The sequence below is a fragment of the Balaenoptera ricei genome, chromosome 6 (assembly GCF_028023285.1).
Source record: "Balaenoptera ricei isolate mBalRic1 chromosome 6, mBalRic1.hap2, whole genome shotgun sequence".
NCBI classification, from domain to species: domain Eukaryota; kingdom Metazoa; phylum Chordata; class Mammalia; order Artiodactyla; family Balaenopteridae; genus Balaenoptera; species Balaenoptera ricei.
Genome location: NC_082644.1, coordinates 114,489,502 through 114,511,934, shown reverse-complemented (window position 1 = coordinate 114,511,934; position 22,433 = coordinate 114,489,502). Strand labels below are relative to the sequence as shown.

Below are 22,433 nucleotides of genomic sequence, written 5' to 3'. Positions count from 1 at the left end.
TCTAAATCAATAAAGCTACTTCGAAATAAATGCTGTAGCCACGCTTCACAGCTCATTGCTTGCTTTTGTTATCACTTTGACCTGAACTGGGTATTTACAAGGAGTAGCTATCAGATAAAATTAAGCTGCAAATAACTGACCTGACTATTTCCCACCACTATTTTTGCACTTTGAAGTAAATGGGAATAAACTTTTTGAGACAAAGAGAGTCTTATTTTTGAACTGTAGTAAGTTTTTCCCTCAGTGTTTTTTAAATTATGCTTCACGAGAAACAGTGCACCAAAGTGCAGCCAACTGGCTCTAAAATTTGCATTGGAAGGAGTTGGAATACACACCCACATGGTTAATAACGTGCCAGTACTACATGAGGGTATCTTTACATGGAGCAAGAGACACATGTGTGAATAGTCCCAGGAAACTAGTTAGTGTAGAACCTTCCACAGAGGTTTAAAAGAATCGTTACAAAAGTAAAACCTATACTTGCTATTAGAGGCAAATAACCACTGAAGCAGCGTTCAAAGTCTCAAGCAGGAACTAAACGAACGAAGCAGCTGGAAATATCAAGGACTGACCTCAAGTCCCTCCCAGAGAATAACTCCCTCTCCCCCAAGGAAACACCTACAGTGAGGACGTTGCCAGGGGAAAAAGAAATGGTTTCAGACATTTTTTCCTATATTGTACTTTCCAGGAATTATGTAACTCTTCCTCTTTTGATAAACAAATCCATCCCCAGGACAAGTTGGGTTTTCAAGAGGAATCCAGTACCAAAACCACAACCTGGATTTGGGCAGGGTCTGTCCATGGCAATCAGAGGTGCAGGGAGGCCTCAGCTGCCCTCAGGACGGATGGCCCCGCTGAGCCTCAGAATGGGATCTTTCTTCATTCTTTTTCATGAAACCGTGCCCCCCCACCCCCGCCATGGTAAACCCTCACACACCGTCCTGAGGACAGAGAGCACATTGGAGTCGCCTCCTGTTCTTTTAGTCTGACTTGTACATTGCAGGAGTCATTCTGATGCAAGGATGAGAAATGCAGTCCGATTGGCTCAAGGTGGGAGGGAAATCCTCGTAGCGGGGAAGGGATAGGAGCAGGCAGTGGAGCTGGGCTCACTCAGGGACAAGGAGGGTCTTACAGGAGAACAGAGGCCCGCACGGAATCTCCTGGGAAGTACCTGCCAGGAAGAGGCAGCTGAGATGAGGTGATCAAGGACAAGGAGGGGGCATCTGTCCAGAAACTCAGCGGCAAGGGGCCCTGGCATGGACTACATGTCCGCTGCAAGTGTGGACCTATCCTGCGGCCTGATGAGAGCCATCATGGTCATGCACGAGGGGCATCTGGCCAGAGGCCTGAACAGGGGACTCATCCTAAGGGGAGGGGTCTGGGAGCATACGCTTGGTCTGATGAGAAGGGACACAGGTCAGCAAGGGGAGATGGTATTCGTTGAGTCAGCCCTTGGCTGAGGCCCACTGACCAATCTCTCAGAAACCCAAGACAGCACTGGTTTGTGGTCCAAGAACAGAGTGTCACAAGAAAGAGCCAAGACAATTCATCCCACTTCACATAGCGCCCGATGGAGGCCACCCACAAGTCATAAATGGCAGAGGACATACAGGTGGCAACTGAAAGGGAGGAGTAGGAAAATAATGACCTGAACAGTGGAGGTAGGGTGTCAGGAGAGGGCAGTGTTAAGAGCTTAGGGCTTATAGCCACACCACTGGGCCAAGGCCTGGCTCTGCCACTCTCCAGTTATGTGACCCGGGGCAACCTCTCAGCACCTGCTTATTCACCGGGCCATTTTGTGAGCGTTCATTGAGATGGTGCATTAAAATACCTAGGAAGGTGCTGGGCACAGAGAAAGGAGACAATCAACAGCAGCTCTTGTGATCATTTTATGAGAGAGAAGAGGCCATCCTTAATGATCCTGGAGCACCTCTGCTAGTTGAACCAGTGGGCTGCACCCTAATGCCATTGACCCATCCTCCGATTGATTAGCCTCAGGCAAGGTGGGAATGGGCTTGGGAGCTGCGCACACCAACATGCCCTCCATCTGCAGACCTGAGTGGAAAGGCACTGTAGTTTACAGCAAGCGGTAAGACGAGAACAAGGAAAGGATAAGGAAGCATGAAAAAAGAATGATAATTCAATAACATGGCTTCAGTCTAAACAAATGGGAAAGACTTTTACTCTCCTACTAAAAGGCAAGATCTCTCATATTGGGCCCAACTAAATACAGGTTTTAAGGATCACACTTAAGACAAAACAACTTAAAATATTAAAATGCAAAATATAGTCAAAAATTTATAAAATGGATGCAAAGGAAAAATAAATCAGATTTCAAAGAATTAACACTAACGAAATAAAAGCAAATAATAAATGGAATCAAGATCGTTCTGTATGGGACACACTTCATAACGAATCTGCAACTGTTATAAACTTCTATATAGTCATTCATTGGTATCCATGTGGGACTGGCCCCAGTACCCCTGCAGATACCAAAATCCAGGGATGCTCAAGTCCCTTATGTAAAATGGCATAGTATTTGCATATAACCTACACACACCCTCCCCTACACTTTAAATCATCTCTGGGTTACTTATAATACCTAATACGATTAAATGCTATATAAATAGTTGTCAGCACCTGGCAAGTTCAAGCTTTGCTTTTTGGAACTTTGTGGATTTTTTTTCCCGAATATTTTCAGTCGAGAGTTGGCTGAATCCATGAATGCAGAACCTAGGGATATGGAGGGCCAACTGTATACTAAATAATGTAAGGCAGAAACTGTTAGAAATGCAAGGGGACTCTAAGACATATATCTGTCCTTGATAGACCAGGTTGTCAAAAATGAAAAATTTGAATGTTGTAATTTTAAGAGTAACTTGAGAGATTATATCTTTTCCAGCACCCATGAAATATTTACACCAACTGATGTTATATTAAACCACAAGATAAATATCAAACATTTTTAAAAACCTAGAAAGCATATGTGTCATATATTCTAAAACAATGTTAAAAAAAAATTAGAGAGAAGACCATTTTTAAAAACCAAAGCCCTTCATAGCTGTCATGCATAATAGTGAAATAGTGAGCTAAAATAGTGTTATCCAAAAAGTGAAACAACTCACATATCCATCAAATGATGATAGATAAATAAAATGTGGTACATCCATTCAATGGAATATTATTTGGCAATAAGGAAGAATGAAATACTGATCATGCTCTAACAGGAATGAACCTTGAAAACATGATGCTCAGGGAAAGAAGCCAGTCATAAAAGACCACATTGTACAATTCAATTCATATGAAATGTCGCAAATAAGCAAATCTATGAAGACAGAAAGTAGGTTAGGGCTTCCCTGGTGGCACAGTGGTTGAGAATCTGCCTGCCAATGCAGGGCACACGAGTTCGAGCCCTGGTCTGGGAAGATCCCACATGCCGCGGAGCAACTAGGCCCGTGAGCCACAACTACTGAGCCTGCGCGACTGGAGCCTGTGCTCCGCAACAAGAGAGGCCGCGATAGTGAGAGACCCGCGCACCGCGATGAAGAGAGTGGCCCCCGCTTGCCACAACTAGAGAAAGCCCTCGCACAGAAACGAAGACCCAACACAGCCAATAAATAAATAAATAAATAAATAATAAAAGTGTTTAAAAAAAAAAAAAAAGAAAGTAGGTTAGCAGTTCATCTAGGGCTGAGGGTGAGGGGGTGGAAGGCAGGTGGCTAGAAGGAAAAGGAGTGACTATGAATGGGTATGGGGTTTCTCGTTGGGGTGATTAAAAAGTTCTAAAATTGATGCACTTATGGTCGTACAACTTTGTGAATATACTAAAAACCACTGACTGTACACTTTAAATGGATGATACATGAATTATAACTCAATAAAGCCATTTGAAAAAAACCAAAAAAAAAAACCTCAAGCCCTTGAAAATTAAAAAAAACCACTACCTTAAATACACTTAGATAAAAGAAAAATTGAAACTATAATTACAGAACATTTAAAGATATCACTGAATACACTATACATTAAAACATGTAGGATACAACAAAAGCAACAATTAGATGGAAATATATACCCTTAACTGTTTTCCAAATTAAAGTAGAAAGAATAATATATATACAAATAAGCCAATAATTTGTTTACAATAACAAAACAACTTAAGGAAAGCAGAAGAAATGAATTATAAAAGACAAAAGCGTAAATTCCATATTTCGTCAAATTTAGGATGTCATCTATTATAAATTTAGGATGCACCATAATTTTATATATCACTAAGAAAAACTGCTGCCAATTAAACAATGTCACAATACTTTGTTAGCATCAATTGAAAGATGCATCCCAATTTGAGAGATTTAAAAATGTGGAGAAAAAAAGCACATCCTAGACTAATGGAATATAGTAAATTAGAAAGCAGGACTGTGACTGATAAACAAATACGAAGTCTAATTCTTTGGAAAGACCAACAGACATACCTCTGGCAAAGCAAATTTAAAAAAGAAAGAGAAAACAAAAATGCAAACTGTTAGGAATGCAAAGCAAATATAACCATACATACACAGGAGGTTAAAATTTATAAGTGATTATATAAAACCCTATGTTCAAAAAAATTAAGTGAAGAAAAACTTCATGCTAATAATTTCAAAAACTTGGGTCAAATGAACAATTTTCTACTAACATTAAGTTTTCCAAATTAGCTTTAAAAGAATTAGAAAATTAAATACACAATGCTCATAGAGGACAGTTAAAAGTTGTCAAAAATGTATCTCAAAAAACTTACACTAGATATCTGAAAATACTAGGAGTCACTTCCATAAAACCTTAGTTTCCCTTGTTCTTAATACTATTTTATATCATAAAGAGACAGAAAATTTTCATAAAATTACCATAACTGTGAAAAACCAAACCACAAGAAATATTTTTCACCCGTCAAACTGGCAAAGGAAAAAAAAAAGAAAGGAAAAGAAAAAAAAGCACATGAAAATACACAGCATTTGTGCACATGGGGAAAATAGGCAATTTCTCCCCCTTCTAATGAAAATTTAAGTTGTTACAACCTCTATGGAGAATGTTTTGAAGTATACACGAAAAGGCACACAATTTTGCAAAAGTTTTGACCCAGTAATCACACTTCCAGGAATTTATTACAAGGCAATAATCATAACTATATAGGTGATTTTTGCAACAGGGATGTCCACTGCAAAATTTTAATAGCAAAAATGTATAGACAAACGTCAATATTAGAGAGCAGATTCCAGTTGGACAAATCCATGTGATGGGACTGAGTCATAGTATAGAAATGCAGGTAATAACATTAAATGTTCACGACAGAGTAAACATACAGATTTTATATGCATCCAAATGAATGAAAAGATATGAAGCAAAATAGTGATTATCTCTAGGTGGGACGGCAAATGATACTAATTTTCTTCTCTTCCGAGTTCCTTGCAATAAACATGTATTATTTTTGAATCAGTAAAATCAATAATCATTATAATAATTCTGTTGGAACAAATCTTATAAAATATATTAATAATGTCCAGAGAACCAGAAGAGAGGGGTTTGGGCCTGAGTTCCCCCAGTTCAAGAAGATGTGGATAAACCAGTAAGAGTCCTGTGACCCTTCTGAGCTGCAGGCTGGGGAGGCTTGGGATTCACAGATCATTTGTATTAGCAGCAGAATATCCCTTGTTTCAAGACCCTCACCAGGAAATTCCCATCTTCAGGAAGTATCAATAGCCTGTTCTAACCCAAGGAGCCAACCAATCACCTGTTTATCCATGGCCCATGCTGCTTCATGGAAATTTCTCAACTAGAAATTGTAAAAACATCTTATCTGGCAGTGAGCAGATTTCTTAAAAAATTATAATCCAATTCAGACTCCTACCTAGATAGGGAATACTGGGAACCATCTTCAGGCTTCGGATATATTCCCGAGTCCGCTTGTAATTATCTTCTTTAGACATCAGGTAGTCCAATTTCTCAAAGGTGGTCTTGTCTTTTCGATTCAACAGCTGGAGTGAGAAAAAAACAGAGTATGAGAGAGAAGAGAAATAAACCAGAAGAAGCAAAAGATAAAGGATAACTGCAGATGAAAACTAAAAGGAAACGTCCTAAATGGCACGTCTATGATGTGCAGAATCCTGGGCACAACTAAGGATTTTAAGAGGCTGTTTCATGTAGAGATGGAGTGTTTCCAAAGCCCCGACTTTGTCGTTTTTCATAGAGTCTCACACTTGGAAGATACCCTCCAAAGCTACCTAGTCCCTTGTTCTAGGTGATGCCAGAATCCCCTGCATAGCACCCACCTTCATGGTGCATAGACCCTACAACAGCAAGGAGCTCAGAGAGTAGAGCAAATTGCTCAAGGTCACCCAGAGCTATTTCAGTCACATCAGGTCTCTCTCCCTGTGTCCACAGAGAGCTTCTTGCTCTCTGCTCAACATCTCTGCCATTGCTGAAGGCCCCGGAAGATCTCACACGCTTCACCTGCGTGTGCTGTGCACGTAGCCAGGCCATCTCTCCAATCTGGGCTATCTCCCCCAGATTCCCTGTGGTCTATGGCTGTGTCATATTTACACTGGGTACGGTGTTCTACTCAGAATAAGCCAAACTTATTTTCCATATGCAGTCATCTAAGGGGTGATTTAGTTATGCAAATACAGGATGAGCAGGCACCCACAGCCCAGAGATTAGAGAAGTAAGAGGCTTCATGACTGAGATCTCTGGAATGTAAAGCTGGTCACCAGGGAAGGGATGGCTCAGTGTTCATAAGGAGGTTTCTTGGAAGAAAGAAATAGAAACTGAATCCTGGTTCTCCAGACTTGATGCTAAGGACTCATGCTGTGGTCATCCTGCATGTCCCAACTCAAGGCCCAGGGCCAGGAAATGGCAGTAAGTCTCCTTGAATAAAATGGCTTTGAGGAAAGGAGTCTACGCTGAGAGCAGGCTTGAAAAAGAGGATCTGGGGAAGGATCAGCCAGAGAGGGCTGGCTTTGGCACAGCATGTGGCTGATGTTGGGAACTCCCAAGTTTAGCTTCCAGGGCCAGTGCCTCTGGGATTTGAGATCCATGGCGGAGCCCAGGAGTATAAATGGAGGTGTGGACCCTAGGCCAGGAGCATCCTTGGTCAAGTGTGGTGTTGAGACCCCATGGTCTGTGCAAGGACCAGGACCAGCAGCCCTGTCACATCAGTCAGACTGAGATAGGCCAGTGGTCAGTAGCTCCATCATACAGCAGAGAGAAGTAGAACAGTGACTGTCCAGCACCAGGGGAAGCTCGTCTTTTGTACTGAAATAGCCCCTTTGGGTTCCTGGGACCCAGGTCTGCAAATTCCAAACTGAGGCCATGTCTGGTGCACCAGGGAACTCAGGTTGCATCGGCCAATTCCTTGATGCTCAGCCTCTGGAGTCACAGGGGGTGCAGCCTCTGGAGTGCACAGGGGGTGCAGCCTAGCTGAGCAATGACAGCTTAAGGACTTCAGAGAGGAGAGGCAAAAGAAAAAGCTGAAAGGAAGGTCCCAGTGCTGAAGAAGTTGGAGAATAAAGAGCAAGCCGGTTTGTTTTTTTTTCCATTGAGAAATTCAGGACGCATCAGGGTGGGGATGCTACCCAGATGCTAGGGATAACGGCTGCGTAACTGGCTTGCTAATTCAAGGCTGTTATTGATCACATTAACAAATGGACAGGAAATCATGCCATCTCCCATTTGCTGTTTGTAAAGCGCCATAACATACAACTCATCTGATCTTTACAAAGCCCAGGGACGAAAATGGAGCCAGGGTTATTGCCACTATTTCAGGTTCATAATCACAAGGATTAAGTGACTTGTCAGAGTATCCTTGGGGAACTTGATTCAATAGAGGACAAAAATGTATATTATAGCAACATGGTAAGTAAGTAAATAGAGACCAAGAACCCAGACAAACAAGTAAATTATGGGCGAGGGAAGCGTCAAGGAAAGCTGTATAGAGAGAGGCATTTGAAATAAACATTTAAGGATAAGGAATTCACTAAATGAACTACGTATACCCAGACGAGAACCAGATACTCTAGTTGTGAATTGTCGCATTGTAAAGTTGAGCAGGCCCCTCACCCCCTTGGCTGGAAGGTCATCTCTTTATTAATGAAACCTAGAACCCCACCGAATCCTTTGGCAGTCACCCATGTTCATCCAGCAGTCAAACAAATCCCTATGTTATCCTCACACACACTGCAGCTGAGCCATACTGGTGCCCAATGCTCCCTCCACTGGGTCTCTGGACCCAGCTGAGGGACTGCCCTTGTCCCCTGGCATGTTTGGCCTATCTGCCTAGCCTGTCAAGTGCCTCTATGCATGGCACCACAGAGCTGATCAGCAGGACATCTGTGTCCCGACATAGACATGACCAGGCCAACATGATTCGAGCCCTGGAGGATGTCCCTACAAATCACCCTGCAGATTGACCTCAAACCAACAACTGGGGTTCTTTAGTGGAGTGGGACAACCAAAGGCAGCCACATTTGCATGCTTCCTAAATTTAAAACCAGGCTCCTCCAGGCCACACCTCTTTCTGTTAACCTTTTCTCTACACACATACTTCCTACCCACCCTCCATCCCTGCCTACACACACTCACACATACATTCAGAAGGGCTGGGACTGGTTAACTACACTCATCTGCTCCATTCTGTGCCCACAAGCGAGATCCAGGATGGCATCAGATTCCTCAGTAGGAATGCACAGGATGCTAGAAGACATGAAAAAAGCTCAGAACATCTATCTCCCATGCAAGCATTTGAATACTACTTGAGAACTTCCCCCAGCAAAATGGAAAGAATAAACCAAGTACAGGAAGATATGGGATATAGGAAACAGTGGACCCAGTCCAGCAGTAGTAAAGGGAGATGACAGATGAACAGCAAGACTCAAGAATGACTGGTCTACATCTATCAAGCCCAGAAGAGATGTCTCCAGAGAAAGAGAAGTCTTGATAGAAAACCTGACAGAACAGCACGTTTGTGGGGAGGGATGGATATATTTATTATGTATAATAAAAATAAAATTAAATAAAATAAAGATTTTTATATAAAATATCTAAAAATCTGGTAAGATATTATATAATATTATATATGTTTATGTGTGTATTTACATATACATATAAAATATCTGGTAGACAAGTGGTAGCTAGAGTAAGAATTTTCCCTTAAAAGACACTTAGAGGGACTTCCCCAGTGGCACAGTGGTTAAGAATCTGCCTGCCCATGCAAGGGATACGGGTTCAAACCCTGGTCCAGGAAGATCCCACATGCCACGGAACAACTAAGCCCGTGCACCACAACTACTGAGCCTATGCTCTAGAGCCCGCGAACCACAACTACTGAAGCCCACGTGCCTAGAGCCTGTGCTCTGCAACAAGACAAGCCACTGCAGTGAGAAGCCCGCGCACCACAACGAAGAGTAGCCCCCGCTCTCCGCAACTAGAGAAAGCCCACGCGCAGCAACAAAGACCCAATGCAGCCAAAAATTAATTAATTAATTAAAAAAAAAAAAAGAGAGAGAGATCTAGAAATGCCAGGGAAACAACAGAGTATTCCAGAAAAGACATGTTTATTCATAGTTAACCACTTGACTATACAGAGAACCATATTTGCACATTCCTAATAATTAAAACATGAATACTCATTTAATAAAAGGGATTTAACCATAGTAACATGAGTGTTTTTGAAGAATGAGGAAAGGTGGTTCAGGAAAACTAAACCAACATCCATCACACAAAGAAGTCACCACATACTGTCTAAAGTGAGTGGATCGAGAAATTGTAGCAAAAACTCATTGATGGAAACGTGGCAGAAATTACCAAAAGAAACCACTAAATAACTCTGAGTGTCTGCCTCTGGGGGAATGAATGGGGTACGGAGAGACAAAGCAATGCGTGTTAGTTGTTTCACTAAGACTTTCAGTACTTAGTGATTTTTAAAATTCATGTGCATGTATTATGCTGAAAAAATTCTTTTAAGATTTAATTTTTTAAATATAGAATTTGTTTATTCAAAAAATAACAGCATTTACTTATACATGTTTTAAACTCTTATTACAAGTAGAGCCATAAACTGAAAACCTCATGTGAAATGAGGGTCCTTTAGATTTTAGAGTTTACAGGAAGCCTCAGGAAGAAACCATCAGAACTACATGCAAGAAAACAAATTATCTGCCTACCTAAGTCAAACAGATACTAAAAGCATTCATGTTCAGGAAAAGAGGTAAGGAAATAAGATTAAGGAAAAGTTCACTAAATACAACAGGCAACTTCACTTCTAGTAAAGTTTAGAAGTATTGGGCCACCCTGAGATTTCCCTTCCATAATATTTATTACGATTGTGATTATCTGTACGATTATATCTGTGTTTCCCTCAGCAAATGAAGACTCACATGAAGGCGGTGACCATGCTGGTTGTATTCACTCCACTATTCCCTGCAACTGGTATGGTTCCTGACACAGAGAAAACACTGCCTGAAGATTTGTTGAACAAAAGAATGAGAAACCTAACAATGACAATTTAAAAATTCAACTCCTTGGAAATTTTTGAACACTCCAATAATTCTTGGGTAAAAGAAGAAATAAAAGCCAAGGTAATGGACTGTTTACAAACCATAAACATATAGAACGTATAGATCACTATATGTTAAACTATGTGATGAGGCCAAAACTGTACTGAGAGGAAAAACGCATGGTTTTTAACTCTTATATAATTAAACAGTAAGAATATAAATGAACTTAACATTCAACTCAAGAAACTAGGAAACCTGGGGGGGGGGGGAGGTGGGAGTAGAAGAAATTGATTAATAGATAAAATTAGGAATTATGTTTTTAAAAATATATAACTAAACATCCAACCTATAGGGGGCTTCCCTGGTGGCGCAGTGGTTCAGAATCTGCCTGCCAGCAGGGGACACGGGTTCGAGCCCTGGTCTGGGAGGATCCCACATGCAGCGGAGCGACTGGGCCCGTGAGCCACAACTGCTGAGCCTGAGCGTCTGGAGCCTCTGCTCCGCAACAGGAGAGGCCGCGATAGTGAGAGGCCCGCGCACCGCGATGAAGAGTGGCCCCCACTCGCCACAACTGGAGAAGGCCCTCGCACAGAAACGAAGACCCAACACAGCCAAAAATAAAAATAATAAATAAATAATAAAAATTAAAAATTAAAAAAAAACAAACAAAACCTATAGACATGATAACTAAACCCAAGAACTAAATTTTATAAAAATCACAATAAAACAGGTAAAATCTCTATTAAGTAAGGCAAAATGCAAAAATATACATTAGGATTGAGAAAGGGGCAAAACCACATATGCAAAGTGAACTAAAATTACAAGGTAAAAATAAAATCCCTGAATATTGATTTTAAATAATTTTCATGGTGGCAAGTATCAGCTGCAAGGGATAAATGGGACTCATAAACCACAGGGTCAAATGCCACGAAAATCACAAGTCTTGGTCAAACACCTGAAGAAGCAGGTTGCTTTTGGAAATTTCCCTTATCATGCTCTGAGAGCCTGTATGTGGCACTCATACTTGACTAATGATGAAAAATTCCCTTCTTCTGGTAAATAGTTCAAAACAGGAAGCTGTCTCCATAGAAGAAAAAAAAAAAGGCCCTCCAAATCTACTTTATGAGGACGTTGGTATCTTGTTCCCTTGCCTTGAGAGAATAACATTTCTTGATATGTGGAAATGTTTTTCAACAAAATAACATTTCTTGATACGTGGAAATGCTTTTCAATGAAGAACCTGTTGCTTCAAATATGTTAAAACTGGCTCAAAATTCTATTTTAATTCCAGTGTCTACTGTTGGTATGGAAAGAATTTTTAGTGCTGCGGATAATCTATGGACCAATGGATTCAACAGACTGAGTATGGAATGAAACTAGGGTGCTTTAAAAAAAGCAATTTTTACCTCTTTAGATACAAACTATTGGTTTCTGAAAAGTAAACTACAGAGTCATATATCTAATGTAAAATATTAGATGCAATGGAGACTGTTGTAAGTAACATAAGAGAAAATTATGACTTTGAAATTTAGTAAGTGTCCCGGCTAGCTGTCCATATCTGTCTTTGACTAAGGCTATTTTAAACTCTGGACAGATAGATGTTAACCTGTAGAAAATGTAGTAATGCAAATAATTCCAGCCCATCTAAAGGCATATGATGTCTCATGGAATCCCACTGATTATCACCCTGGGAAAACTGACTAATTTTCTATCCATTTTAAAGATTATGTCAGCATTCTTTACCTGACCATAAAAGTGCAGTAGTCTCAGTTCTCTTGGAATACAGTTGTAATATCTTACTGGTTCTCATACTAATTAATGAGTTAAATAAAATATTTGACAAGTATTCATTTATACTTGTATGAGTCATGATTTCATCTTTTAAAAAATTATTAACAGTTTATATACACATATACACATACATACATTCACATGCATACATGTGAATTATCTTGTAGGACAATGCATTATCTTGTAGGACAATTTTAATCAAGTATTTCCAATAATTTTGCTAATTAAAAAAAAAATCTGCTCATGGCAACCCCAGGAGACATTCCCTCAAAGCCCCGAGAGTAGGGCCAGGAGGATGTGATTGGTCCTTGAACGGAAGTTTACCAAGGGCCCATCCTGGGTCCAGAGTTGGTCTGTGTGAGTGAGGAGCCAGGTACCCAATGTACACCCCCATTTGTTCAACCTGGCTGAGCCATGGGAAAGGCTGGCTAAGGCAAGGAAGGGTCAGAAACACTATGAGAGTGCTCTGGAAGGAGAGAACAAACTCCATTATGGGAAGGAGGAACCAGGAAGAGGTGGTCATGGAAACGAGTCTTTAAGGATTTCAACCAGCAGAAATGGGGCTGGAGAGGCTCCAGAAGCCAAAGAACGCACGAGCAGTGGCCTGGAGGTAGGAACACACAGGGATGCTTAAGGGAGCAGCAGTTTGGCAGAAATGCAGGCAAGTGTTGCCTTGTACAAGACTGGAAGGTGAGAGAGAGATGGAAACTCCCCATTTGGCAAAGTTTTTTTTAAATAGATGTTTATTGGAGTATACTTGCTTCACAATACTGTGTTAGTTTCTGTTGCACAACAAAGCAAATCAGCCATATGCATACACATGTCCCCATATCCCCTCCCTCTTGAGCCTCTCTCCCATCCTCCCTATCCCACCCCTCTAGGGCATCGCAAAGCACTGAGCCGATCTTCCTGTGCTATGCTGCTGCTTCCCACCAGCCAACTATTTAACATTTGGTAGTGTATATATGTCGATGCTACTCTCACTTCATCCCAGCTTTGCCCTCCCACCCCATGTCCTCAAGTCCATTTTCTATGTCTACCTCTTTATTCCTGCCCTGCAACTAGGTTCATCAGTATCATTTTTTTTTTTTAGATTCCATATATATGTGTTCGCATACAGTATTTGTTTTTCTCTTTCTGACTTACTTCACTCTGTATGACAGACTCTAGGTCCATCTACCTCACTACAGATAACTCAATTTCGTTTCTTTTTATGGCTGAGTAATATTCCATTGTATATATGTGTCACATCTTCTTTATCCATTCATCTGTCAATGGACATTTAGGTTGGTTCCATGTCCTGGCTATTGTAAATAGTGCTGCAATGAACATTGTGGTGCATGTCTCTTTTTGAATTATGGTTTTCTCAGGGTATATGCCCAGTAGTGGGATTGCTGCATCATACGGTAGTTCTATTTTTAGTTTTTTAAGGAGCCTTCATACTGTTTTCCATAGTGGTTGTATCAATTTACATTCCCACCAACAGTGCAGGAGGATTCCCTTTCACCACACCCTTTCCAGCATTTATTGTTTCTAGATTTTTTGATAATGGCCATTCTGACTGGCATGAGGTGATACCTCATTGTAGTTTTGATTTGCATTTCTCTAATAATTAGTGATGTTGAGCATCTTTTCATGTGCCTCTTGGCCATCTGTATGTCTTCCTTGGTGAAATGTCTATTTAGGTCTTCCGCCCATTTTTTAACTGGATTGTTTGTTCTTTTTGACATTGAGCTCCATGAGCTGTTCGTATATTTTGGAGATTAATCCTTTGTCTGTTGTTTCATTGGCAAATATTTTCTCCCATTCTGAGGGTTGTCTTTTTGTCTTGTTTATGGTTTCCCTTGTTGTGAAAAAGCTTTTAAGTTTAATTAAGTCCCATTTGTTTATTTTTGTTTTTATTTCCGTTACTCTAGGAGGTGGCTCAAAAAAGATCTTGCTGTGGTCTATATCAAAGAGTGTTTTTTCCTATGTTTTCCTCTAAGAGTTTTATAGTGCCTGGTGTTACATTTAAGTCTTTAATCCATTTGGAGTTTATTTTTGTGTATGGTGTTCGGTAGTGTTCTAATTTCATTCTTTTATATGTAGCTGTCCAGTTTCCCCAGCACCACTTATTGAAGAGGCTGTCTTTTCTCCATTTTTTGTCCTTGCCTCCTTTGTCGTAAATTAGGTGCCCATATGTGTGTGGGTTTATCTCTGGGCATTCTACCTTGTACCATTGATCTATATTTCTGTTTTTGTTCCAGTACCATACTGTCTTGATTACTGTAGCTTTGCGGTACAGTTTGAAGTCAGGGAGTCTGATTCCTCCAGCTCCGTTTTTCTTTCTCAGGATTGCTTTGGCTATTGGGGGTCTTTTGGGTTTCCATACAAATTGTAAAATTTTTTGTTCTAATTCTGTGAAGAATGCCATTGGTAGTTTGATAGGGATTGCATTGAATCTGTAGATTGCTTTGGGTAGTATAGTCATTTCCACAATATTGATTCTTCCAATCCAAGAACATGGTATATTTCTCCATCTGTTTATGTCATCTTTAATTTCTTTCATCAGTGTCTTATAGTTTTCTGAGTACAAGTCTCTCACCTCCTTCGGCAGGTTTATTCCTAGGTATTTTATTCTTTTTGTTGCAGTGGTAAATGGGAGTGTTTCCTTAATTTCTCTGTCTGATTTTTCACTGTTGGTGTATAGGAATGCCAGAGATTTCTGTGCATTAATTTTTGTATCCTGCAACCTTACCAAATTCATTGATTAGTTCTAGTAGTTTTCTGGTGGCATCCTTAGGATTTTCTATGTATAGTATCATGTCATTGGCAAACAGTGACAGTTTTACTTCTTCTTTTCCAATTTGTATTCTTTTTATTTCTTTTTCTTCTCTGATTGCTGTGGCTAGGACTTCCAAAACTATGTTGAATAAGAGCGGCGAGAGTGGACATCCTTGTCTTGTTCCTGATCTTGTGGAAATGCTTTCAGTTTTTCACCATTGAGTACGATGCTTGCTGTGGGTTTGTCATATATGGCCTTTATTATGTTGAGGTAGGTTCCCTCTATGCCCACTTCCTGGAGAGTTTTTATCATAAATGGGTGTTGAATTTTGTCAAAAGCTTTTTCTGCATCTATTGAGATGATCATATGGTTTTTATTCCTTAATTTATTAATGTGGTGTATCACACTGATTGATTTGCGTATGAAGAATCCTTGCATCCCTGGGATAAATCCCACTTAATCATGGTGTATGATCCTTTTAAAGTGCTGTTGGATCCTGTCTGCTAGTATGTTGTTCAGGATTTTTGCATCTATGTTTTTCAGGGATATTGGTTTATAATTTTCTTTTTTTGTGATATCTTTTTCTGGTTTGGGTATCAGGGAGATGATGGCTTTGTAGAATGAATTTGGGAGTGTTTCTCCCTCTGCAATTTTTTGGAAGAGTTTGAGAAGGATGGGTGCTAGCTCTTCTCTAAATGTTTGATAGAATTCGCCTGTGAAGCCATCTGGTCCTGGACTTTTGTTTGCTGCAAGAGTTTTAATTACGGTTTCAATTTCATTACTTGTGATTGATAGGTCTGTTTATATTTTCTAATTCTTCCTGGTTCAGTCTTGGAAAATTGTACCTTTCCAAGAATTTGCCCACTTCTTCGTGGCTGTCCATTCTATTGGCATATAGTTGTTTGTAGTAGTCTCTTATAATCCTTTGTATTTCTGCAGTGTCAGTTGTGATTTCTCCTTTTTCATTCCTAATTTTATTGATTCGCGTCTTCCCCCTTTTTTTCTTGATGAGTCTGGCTAAGGGTTTATCAATTTAGTTTATATTCTCAAAGAACCAGCTTTTAGTTTTATTGATCTTTGCTATTGTTTTCTTCATTTCTATTTCATTTATTTCTGCTCTGATCTTTATGATTTCTTTCCTTCTACTGACTCTGGGTTTTCTTTGTTCTTCTTTCTCTAGTTGTTTTAAGTGTAGGTTTAGATTGTTTATTTGAGATTTTTCTTGTTTCTTGAGGTGAGATTGTATTGCTATAAACTTCCCTCTTAGAACTGCTCTTGCTGCATCCCATAGGTTTTAGGTCATCGTGTTTTCATTGTCATTTGTTTCTATGTACTTTTACATTTCTTCTTTGATTTCTTCAGTGATCTCTTGGTTATTTAGTAGTGCACTGTTTAGCCTCCATGTGTTTGTGTTTTTTACGTTTTTTTTCCTGTAATTGATTTCCAGTCTCACAGCATTGTGGTCAGAAAAGATGCTTGATACAATTTCAATTTTCTTAAATTTTCTGAGGCTTGATTTGTGACCCAAGATGTGATCTATCCTGGAGAATGTTCCATTTGCCCTTGAGAAGAAAGTGTGTTCTGCCACTTTCGGGTCGAATGTTCTATAAATATCAATTAGATCTGTCTGGTCTATTGTGTCATTTAAAGCTTGTGTTTCCTTATTTATTTTCTGTTTGGATGATCTGTCCATTGGTGTAAGTGGGGTGTTGAAGTCCCCTACTATTATTGTGTTACTGTTGATTTCTCCTTTCATGGTTGTTAGCATTTGCCTTATGTATTGACTCCTATGTTGGGTGTATAAACATTTATAATTGTTATACCTTCTTCTTGGTTTGATCCTTTGTTCATTATGTAGTGTCCTTCCTTGTCTCTTGTAACATTCTTTATTTTAAAGTCTATTTTATCTGATACAAGTATTGCTACTCCAACTTTCTTTTGATTTCCATTTGCATAGAATATCTTTTTCCATCCCTTCACTTTCAGTCTGTATGTGTCCCTAGGTCTGAAGTGGGTCTCTTGTAGACAGCATATATATGGGTCTTGTTTTTGTATCCATTCAGCCAGTCTGTATCTTTTGGTTGGGGCATTTAATCCATTTACATTCAAGGTTATTATCAATATGTATGTTCCTATTACCATTTTCTTAATTGTTTTGGGTTTGTTTTGTGGGTCTTTTCCTTCTCTTGTGTTTCCCATCTAGAGAAGTTACTTTAGCATTTGTTGTAGAGCTGGTTTGGTGGTGCCGAATTCTCTTAGCTTTTGCTTGTCTGAAAAGCTTTTGACTTCTCCATCGAATCTGAATGAGATCCTTGCTGGGTAGAGTAATCTTGGTTGTAGGTTCTTCTCTTTCATCACTTTAAGTATATCCTGCCACTCCCTTCTGGCCTGCAGAGTTTCTGCTGAAAAATCAGGTCATAACCTTATGGGGATTCCTTTGTATGTTATTTTTTGTTTTTCCCTTGCTGCTTTTAATATTTTTTCTTTGAATTTAATTTTTGTTGGTTTGATTAATATGTGTCTTGGTGTGTTTTTCCTAGGGTTTATCCTGTATGGGACTCTGTGCTTTCTGGACTTGGGTGACGATTTCCTTTCCCATGTTAGGGAAGTTTTCTACTATAATCTCTTCAAATATTTTCTCAGACCCTTTCTTTTTTCTCAGACCCCTATAATTCGAATGTTGGTGCGTTTAGTGTTGTCCCAGTGGTCTCTGAGATTGTCTTCAATTCTTTTCATTCTTTTTTCTTTATTCTGCTCCTCGGCAGTTATTTCCACCATTCTGTCTTCCAGCTCACTTATTCGTTCTTCTGCCTCAGTTATTCTGTTATTGATTCCTTCTAGTGTATTTTTCATTTCAGTTATTGTGTTGTTCATCTCTGTTTGTTTGTTCTTTAGTTCTTCTAGATCTCTGTTAAACATTTCTTGTATTTTCTCAGTCCGTGCCTCCATTCTATTTCCGAGATTCTGGATCATCTTTACTATCATTACTCTGAATTCTTTTTCAGGTAGATTGCCTATTTCCTCTTCATTTATTTGGTCTTGTAGGTTTTTACCTTGCTCCTTCATCTGTGACATGTTTGTTTGCCATCTCTTTTTTTTTTTTTTTTAATGAGTGGGATTGTGTTCTTGTCTTACTGGTTGTTTGGCCTGAGGCTTCTAACACTGGGGTTTGTAGGCTATTGGGTAGAGCTGGGTCTTGGTGCTGAGATGAGGAACTCTGTGAGATCTCACTCCTATGAATATTCCCTGGGGTCTGAGATTCTCTGTTAGTCCAGTGGTTCGGACTTGGAGCTCCCACCGCAGGAGCTTTGGCCCGGCCCCGGGTTCGTGAATCAAGATCCCGCAAGCCACCTGGGGCGGCAAAAAACACAGCAATAACAAAGTAAAAAATAAAATTAGACTAGGAAACTAACATATATGTTAGGAAAAATAGAAAAATTAAAATATAGATGAATCAACAACTGGAAGGTACATCAGTACCACAATAGTAAAACAGAGGAGGAGAGAAAAGAGAAAAAAAAAAAGAGTGGGGGAGGCCTTAGCTGTGGAGGGTGGGCCTAAGCAAGGGTGAGGTTTGGGTGGTGGGCGGGGGCAATGCTCAGGACCCACAGGGCTGGAAGAGGCCCTGGGGGCTGTGGGGGTGGGGCTTAGGCTCAAGGAACAGAAGGGGCCCAGGCGTGCCCCCCACCCCTGGTCTCAGAGGGCAGGGGACCTCACCTGGGAGCCCAGCAGGCTTCCTGAGGTTGAGTGGGTGGGGCAAACGCCCTCCACTCCTCTCCTGGAGGGCCCCTCCCGCCTGCCTCTCCTGATCTCCCCAGGCTCAGGGGCGCCGATCCTGTCTGGCCTCCACTTCTCCTCCCCCCTCAGTCCCCCTACATCCTACCGGTTCACTGTGGGGTTCCTCCCATCTCCTTGGGCGTCAGAGTCCCCCACCAGCGGCCAGCAGGTGCCCTAGTTGTGGGGAGACACTAACTCCACGTCTTCCCACATGGCCACCTTGACCTGGCAAAGTATGTTTTTGACTTGGCCATTCTGCATATTGTGGACATGCGATGACCAATTTGACTGCTTATTCTACTTTTCCGGATATTTCAACTCAACTTGCCAACAGGGTGCCAATCACAAGCAGCTAAGCATGAACAGTGAATACTAATCAAAGGGGAAAGAATGAGTTGATTGTGGCTGTGTTTGAACAGGAAATTCCTCTGGCCAACTCTTGCGTCTCTTCCGCACGTGACTTGGGGTTCTGGGTTGCTATGTTGCTGGTGGCAGCAGATGCTCCACTGGCCACCGCTGAAAGGTTTATGGTTTGCTTTTTAGGGTCAGGAAGTAGGTGTGAAGTAGGTATGAAACCTTTTGATATTTGCTGCCATTGCCAAAATGCCTCTACTATGTCCTTTGTACTCTGCAAGAATCTCTCTACCCAAGGGCTTTTGCCAAGTGCCACATTCCCAAATGCAAGTTTTCCTCAAAAACATCCATCGAGACAAACCAAAAACCCTCTCTCTCATCCAAGCTCGGTATCTTCCCTAACTCTAAGGGATCGCTGAAATCCAGGGTTAAAAATCCAAATGACAGTTTAAAATAGACTGACAAAATATTCATTATTATAAAACTAGAGGTAGTGTAATGAATGTTAAAATGATGGATTAAAAAGAGCAGCAGCAAAATGGATATATCATGCATCAAAAAGAATAAAATACCTGGGAATAATTCTACCTAAGGAGGCAAAAAACCTGTACTCTGCAAACTGTAAGACGCTGATGAAAGAAATTGAAGACAATACAAACAGATGGAAAGATATACTGAGTTCTTGGATTGGAAGAATCAATATTGTTAAAATGACCATACAACCCAAGGCAATCTACAGATTCAATGCAATCCCTATCAAATTGCCAATGGCATTTTTCACAGAATTAGAGCAAAAAATTTTTTTAATTTGTATGGAAACAACAAAAGACTCCAAATAGGCAAAACAATCTTGAGAAAGAAGAACAAAGCTGGAGGAATCACACTCCCTGACTGCAGACTATACTACAAAGCTACAGTAATCAAAAGAGTATGGTACTGTCACAAAACAGACATACAGAACAGGATAGAAAGCCCAGAAATAAACCCACACACTTATGGGCAATTAATTAATCTATGACAAAGGAGGCAAGAATATACAATAGAGAAAAGACAGTCTCTTCAATAAGTGGTACTGGGAAAACTGGACAGCTACATGTAAAAGAATGAAATTAGAACATTCTCTAACACCATATACAAAAATAAACTCAAAATGGATTAAAGACCTAAATATAAGACTGGATACTATAAAACTCCTAGAGGAAAACAGAGGCAGAACACTCTTTGACATAAATCACTACAATATTTTTTTAGATCTGTCTCCTAGAGTAATGGAAATAAAAACAAAATTAAACAAATGGGACCAAATTAAACTTAAAGCTTTTGCACAGCAAAGGAAACCATAAATGAAATAAAAAGGACTGGGAGAAAATATTTGCAAACAATGTGACTGACAAGGGATTAATTTCCAAAATATACAAACAGCTCATACAGCTTAATATCAAAAAAACAAACAACCCAACCAAAAAATGGGCAGAAGACCTAAATAGACATTTCTCCAAAGAAGACATACAGATGGCCAACAGGCACATGAAAAGATGCTCAATATTGCTAATTATTAGAGAAATGCAAACCAAAACTACAATGAGGTATCACCTCACACCAGTCAGAATGGCCATCATTAAAAAGTCTACAAATAATAAATGCTGGAGAGGGTGTGGAGAAAAGGGAAACCTCCTACACTGCTGGTGGGAATGTAAATTGGTGCAGCCACTTTGGAGAACAGTATGGAGCCTCCTTAAAAAACTAAAAATAGAGTTGCCATATGATCCAGCAATCCTACTCCTGGGCATACACCAGGACAAAACTCTAATTTGAAAAGATACATGCACCCCCTCTGTTCATAGCAGCACTATTTACAATTGCCAAGACAGGGAAGCAACCTAAGTGTCCATCGACAGATGAATGGACAAAGACGATGTGGTACATATATACAATGGAATACTACTCAGCCATAAAAAGAATGAAATAATGCCAGTTGCAGCAACATGGATGGACCTAGAGATTATCACACTAAGTAAGTCAGACAGAGAAAGACAAATATCATACGATACCACTTCTATGTGGAATCTAAAAAATGACACAAATGAACTTATTTACAAAACAGAAACAGATTCACTGACATGGAAAACATGCTCATGGTTACCAAAGGGGATAGGGCGGTGGGGTGGGGGGGGGGGGGAGAAAAAAAGAAAAAGAAAAAAAGTCTCATAGTGCAATTTCATGTTAACTTGTTCACTAATTATACAATAAAATTGCTGGAAGGACTTCCCTGGTGGCACAGTGGTTAAGAATCCGCCTGCCAATGCAGGGGACACAGGTTCGGGCCCTGGTCAGGGAAGATCCCACATGCCGCGGAGCAACTAAGCCTGTGCGCAACAACTACTGAGCCTGCGTGTCACAACTACTGAAGCCCGTGAGCCTAGAGCCCGTGCTCCACAACAAGAAAAGCCACCGCAGTGAGAAGCCCGCGCACCGCAACGAAGAGTAGACCCCACTTGTCGCAACTGGAGAAAGCCCATGCACAGCAACGAAGACCCAACGCAGCCAAAAATTAATTAATTAATTAATTAATTATTTAAAAAATAATAAATTTTTAAAAAATAAATTAAATTGCTGGAATAATTTTTTTAAAAAGAAAAAAAAAACGGTTACATCAGAGCGTCCTGTTCTGTAGGAGTGGTGAGTACAGACACACCCCCAGCCCAGCAAAGGGTGGGGGAGTGCTAAAAATTGTCCTTAATCAGGGAAGTGAAAACACCAGAGCTATGTCGTAGGGCAATCACTCCATGGGTGGTGTGAGGAAGGCAGTAAGACCAGAAGCAAGGAAACCAGCTAGAAGACGATGATGTTATCAGGTCATAAATCAGAGGGCCTGGCTTACAGTGATGGCAGCCTCTGCCAGCCCATTTGAAAACAGTCTAGAAAAGTTGAAAATAATAATATTAATAACAACAACAACAGCGGCAGCAGCCAATACTTATCTAGCCCTTACTATGTGCCAGGCGTAGTTCTAAACATTTTTTCATATATTTACTCATTTAATCCTTACCATAAGAGGCGGGTCCAAGGCCGAGCCCAGGAGTCCACACTCTTAATCTGCAAGGGACACTGCCCCTCATTTCTTGGCCTGTGGTCCCCATACCAATTCAGGTCGTGTGTACTGAGACCCAACAGCTACCTGAGGTACAGGCTGGGGTGACAGTTTCTCACAGGGACTTTTTCCC

General features: G+C 40.4%; 1 protein-coding gene across 25 annotated transcripts in view; it reads right to left on the bottom strand.

Moving 5' to 3' along the window:
* RALGPS1 (Ral GEF with PH domain and SH3 binding motif 1) overlaps positions 1-22,433 on the bottom strand; it is a 286,233-nt gene that overhangs the window by 146,218 nt on the left and 117,582 nt on the right. For all 25 annotated transcript variants that reach the window (XM_059925655.1, XM_059925657.1, XM_059925635.1 and 22 more), the window contains one exon: positions 5,882-6,008. In XM_059925655.1, coding sequence (XP_059781638.1) covers positions 5,882-6,008 — 127 coding nt within the window. The remainder of the gene's footprint in view (positions 1-5,881; positions 6,009-22,433) is intronic.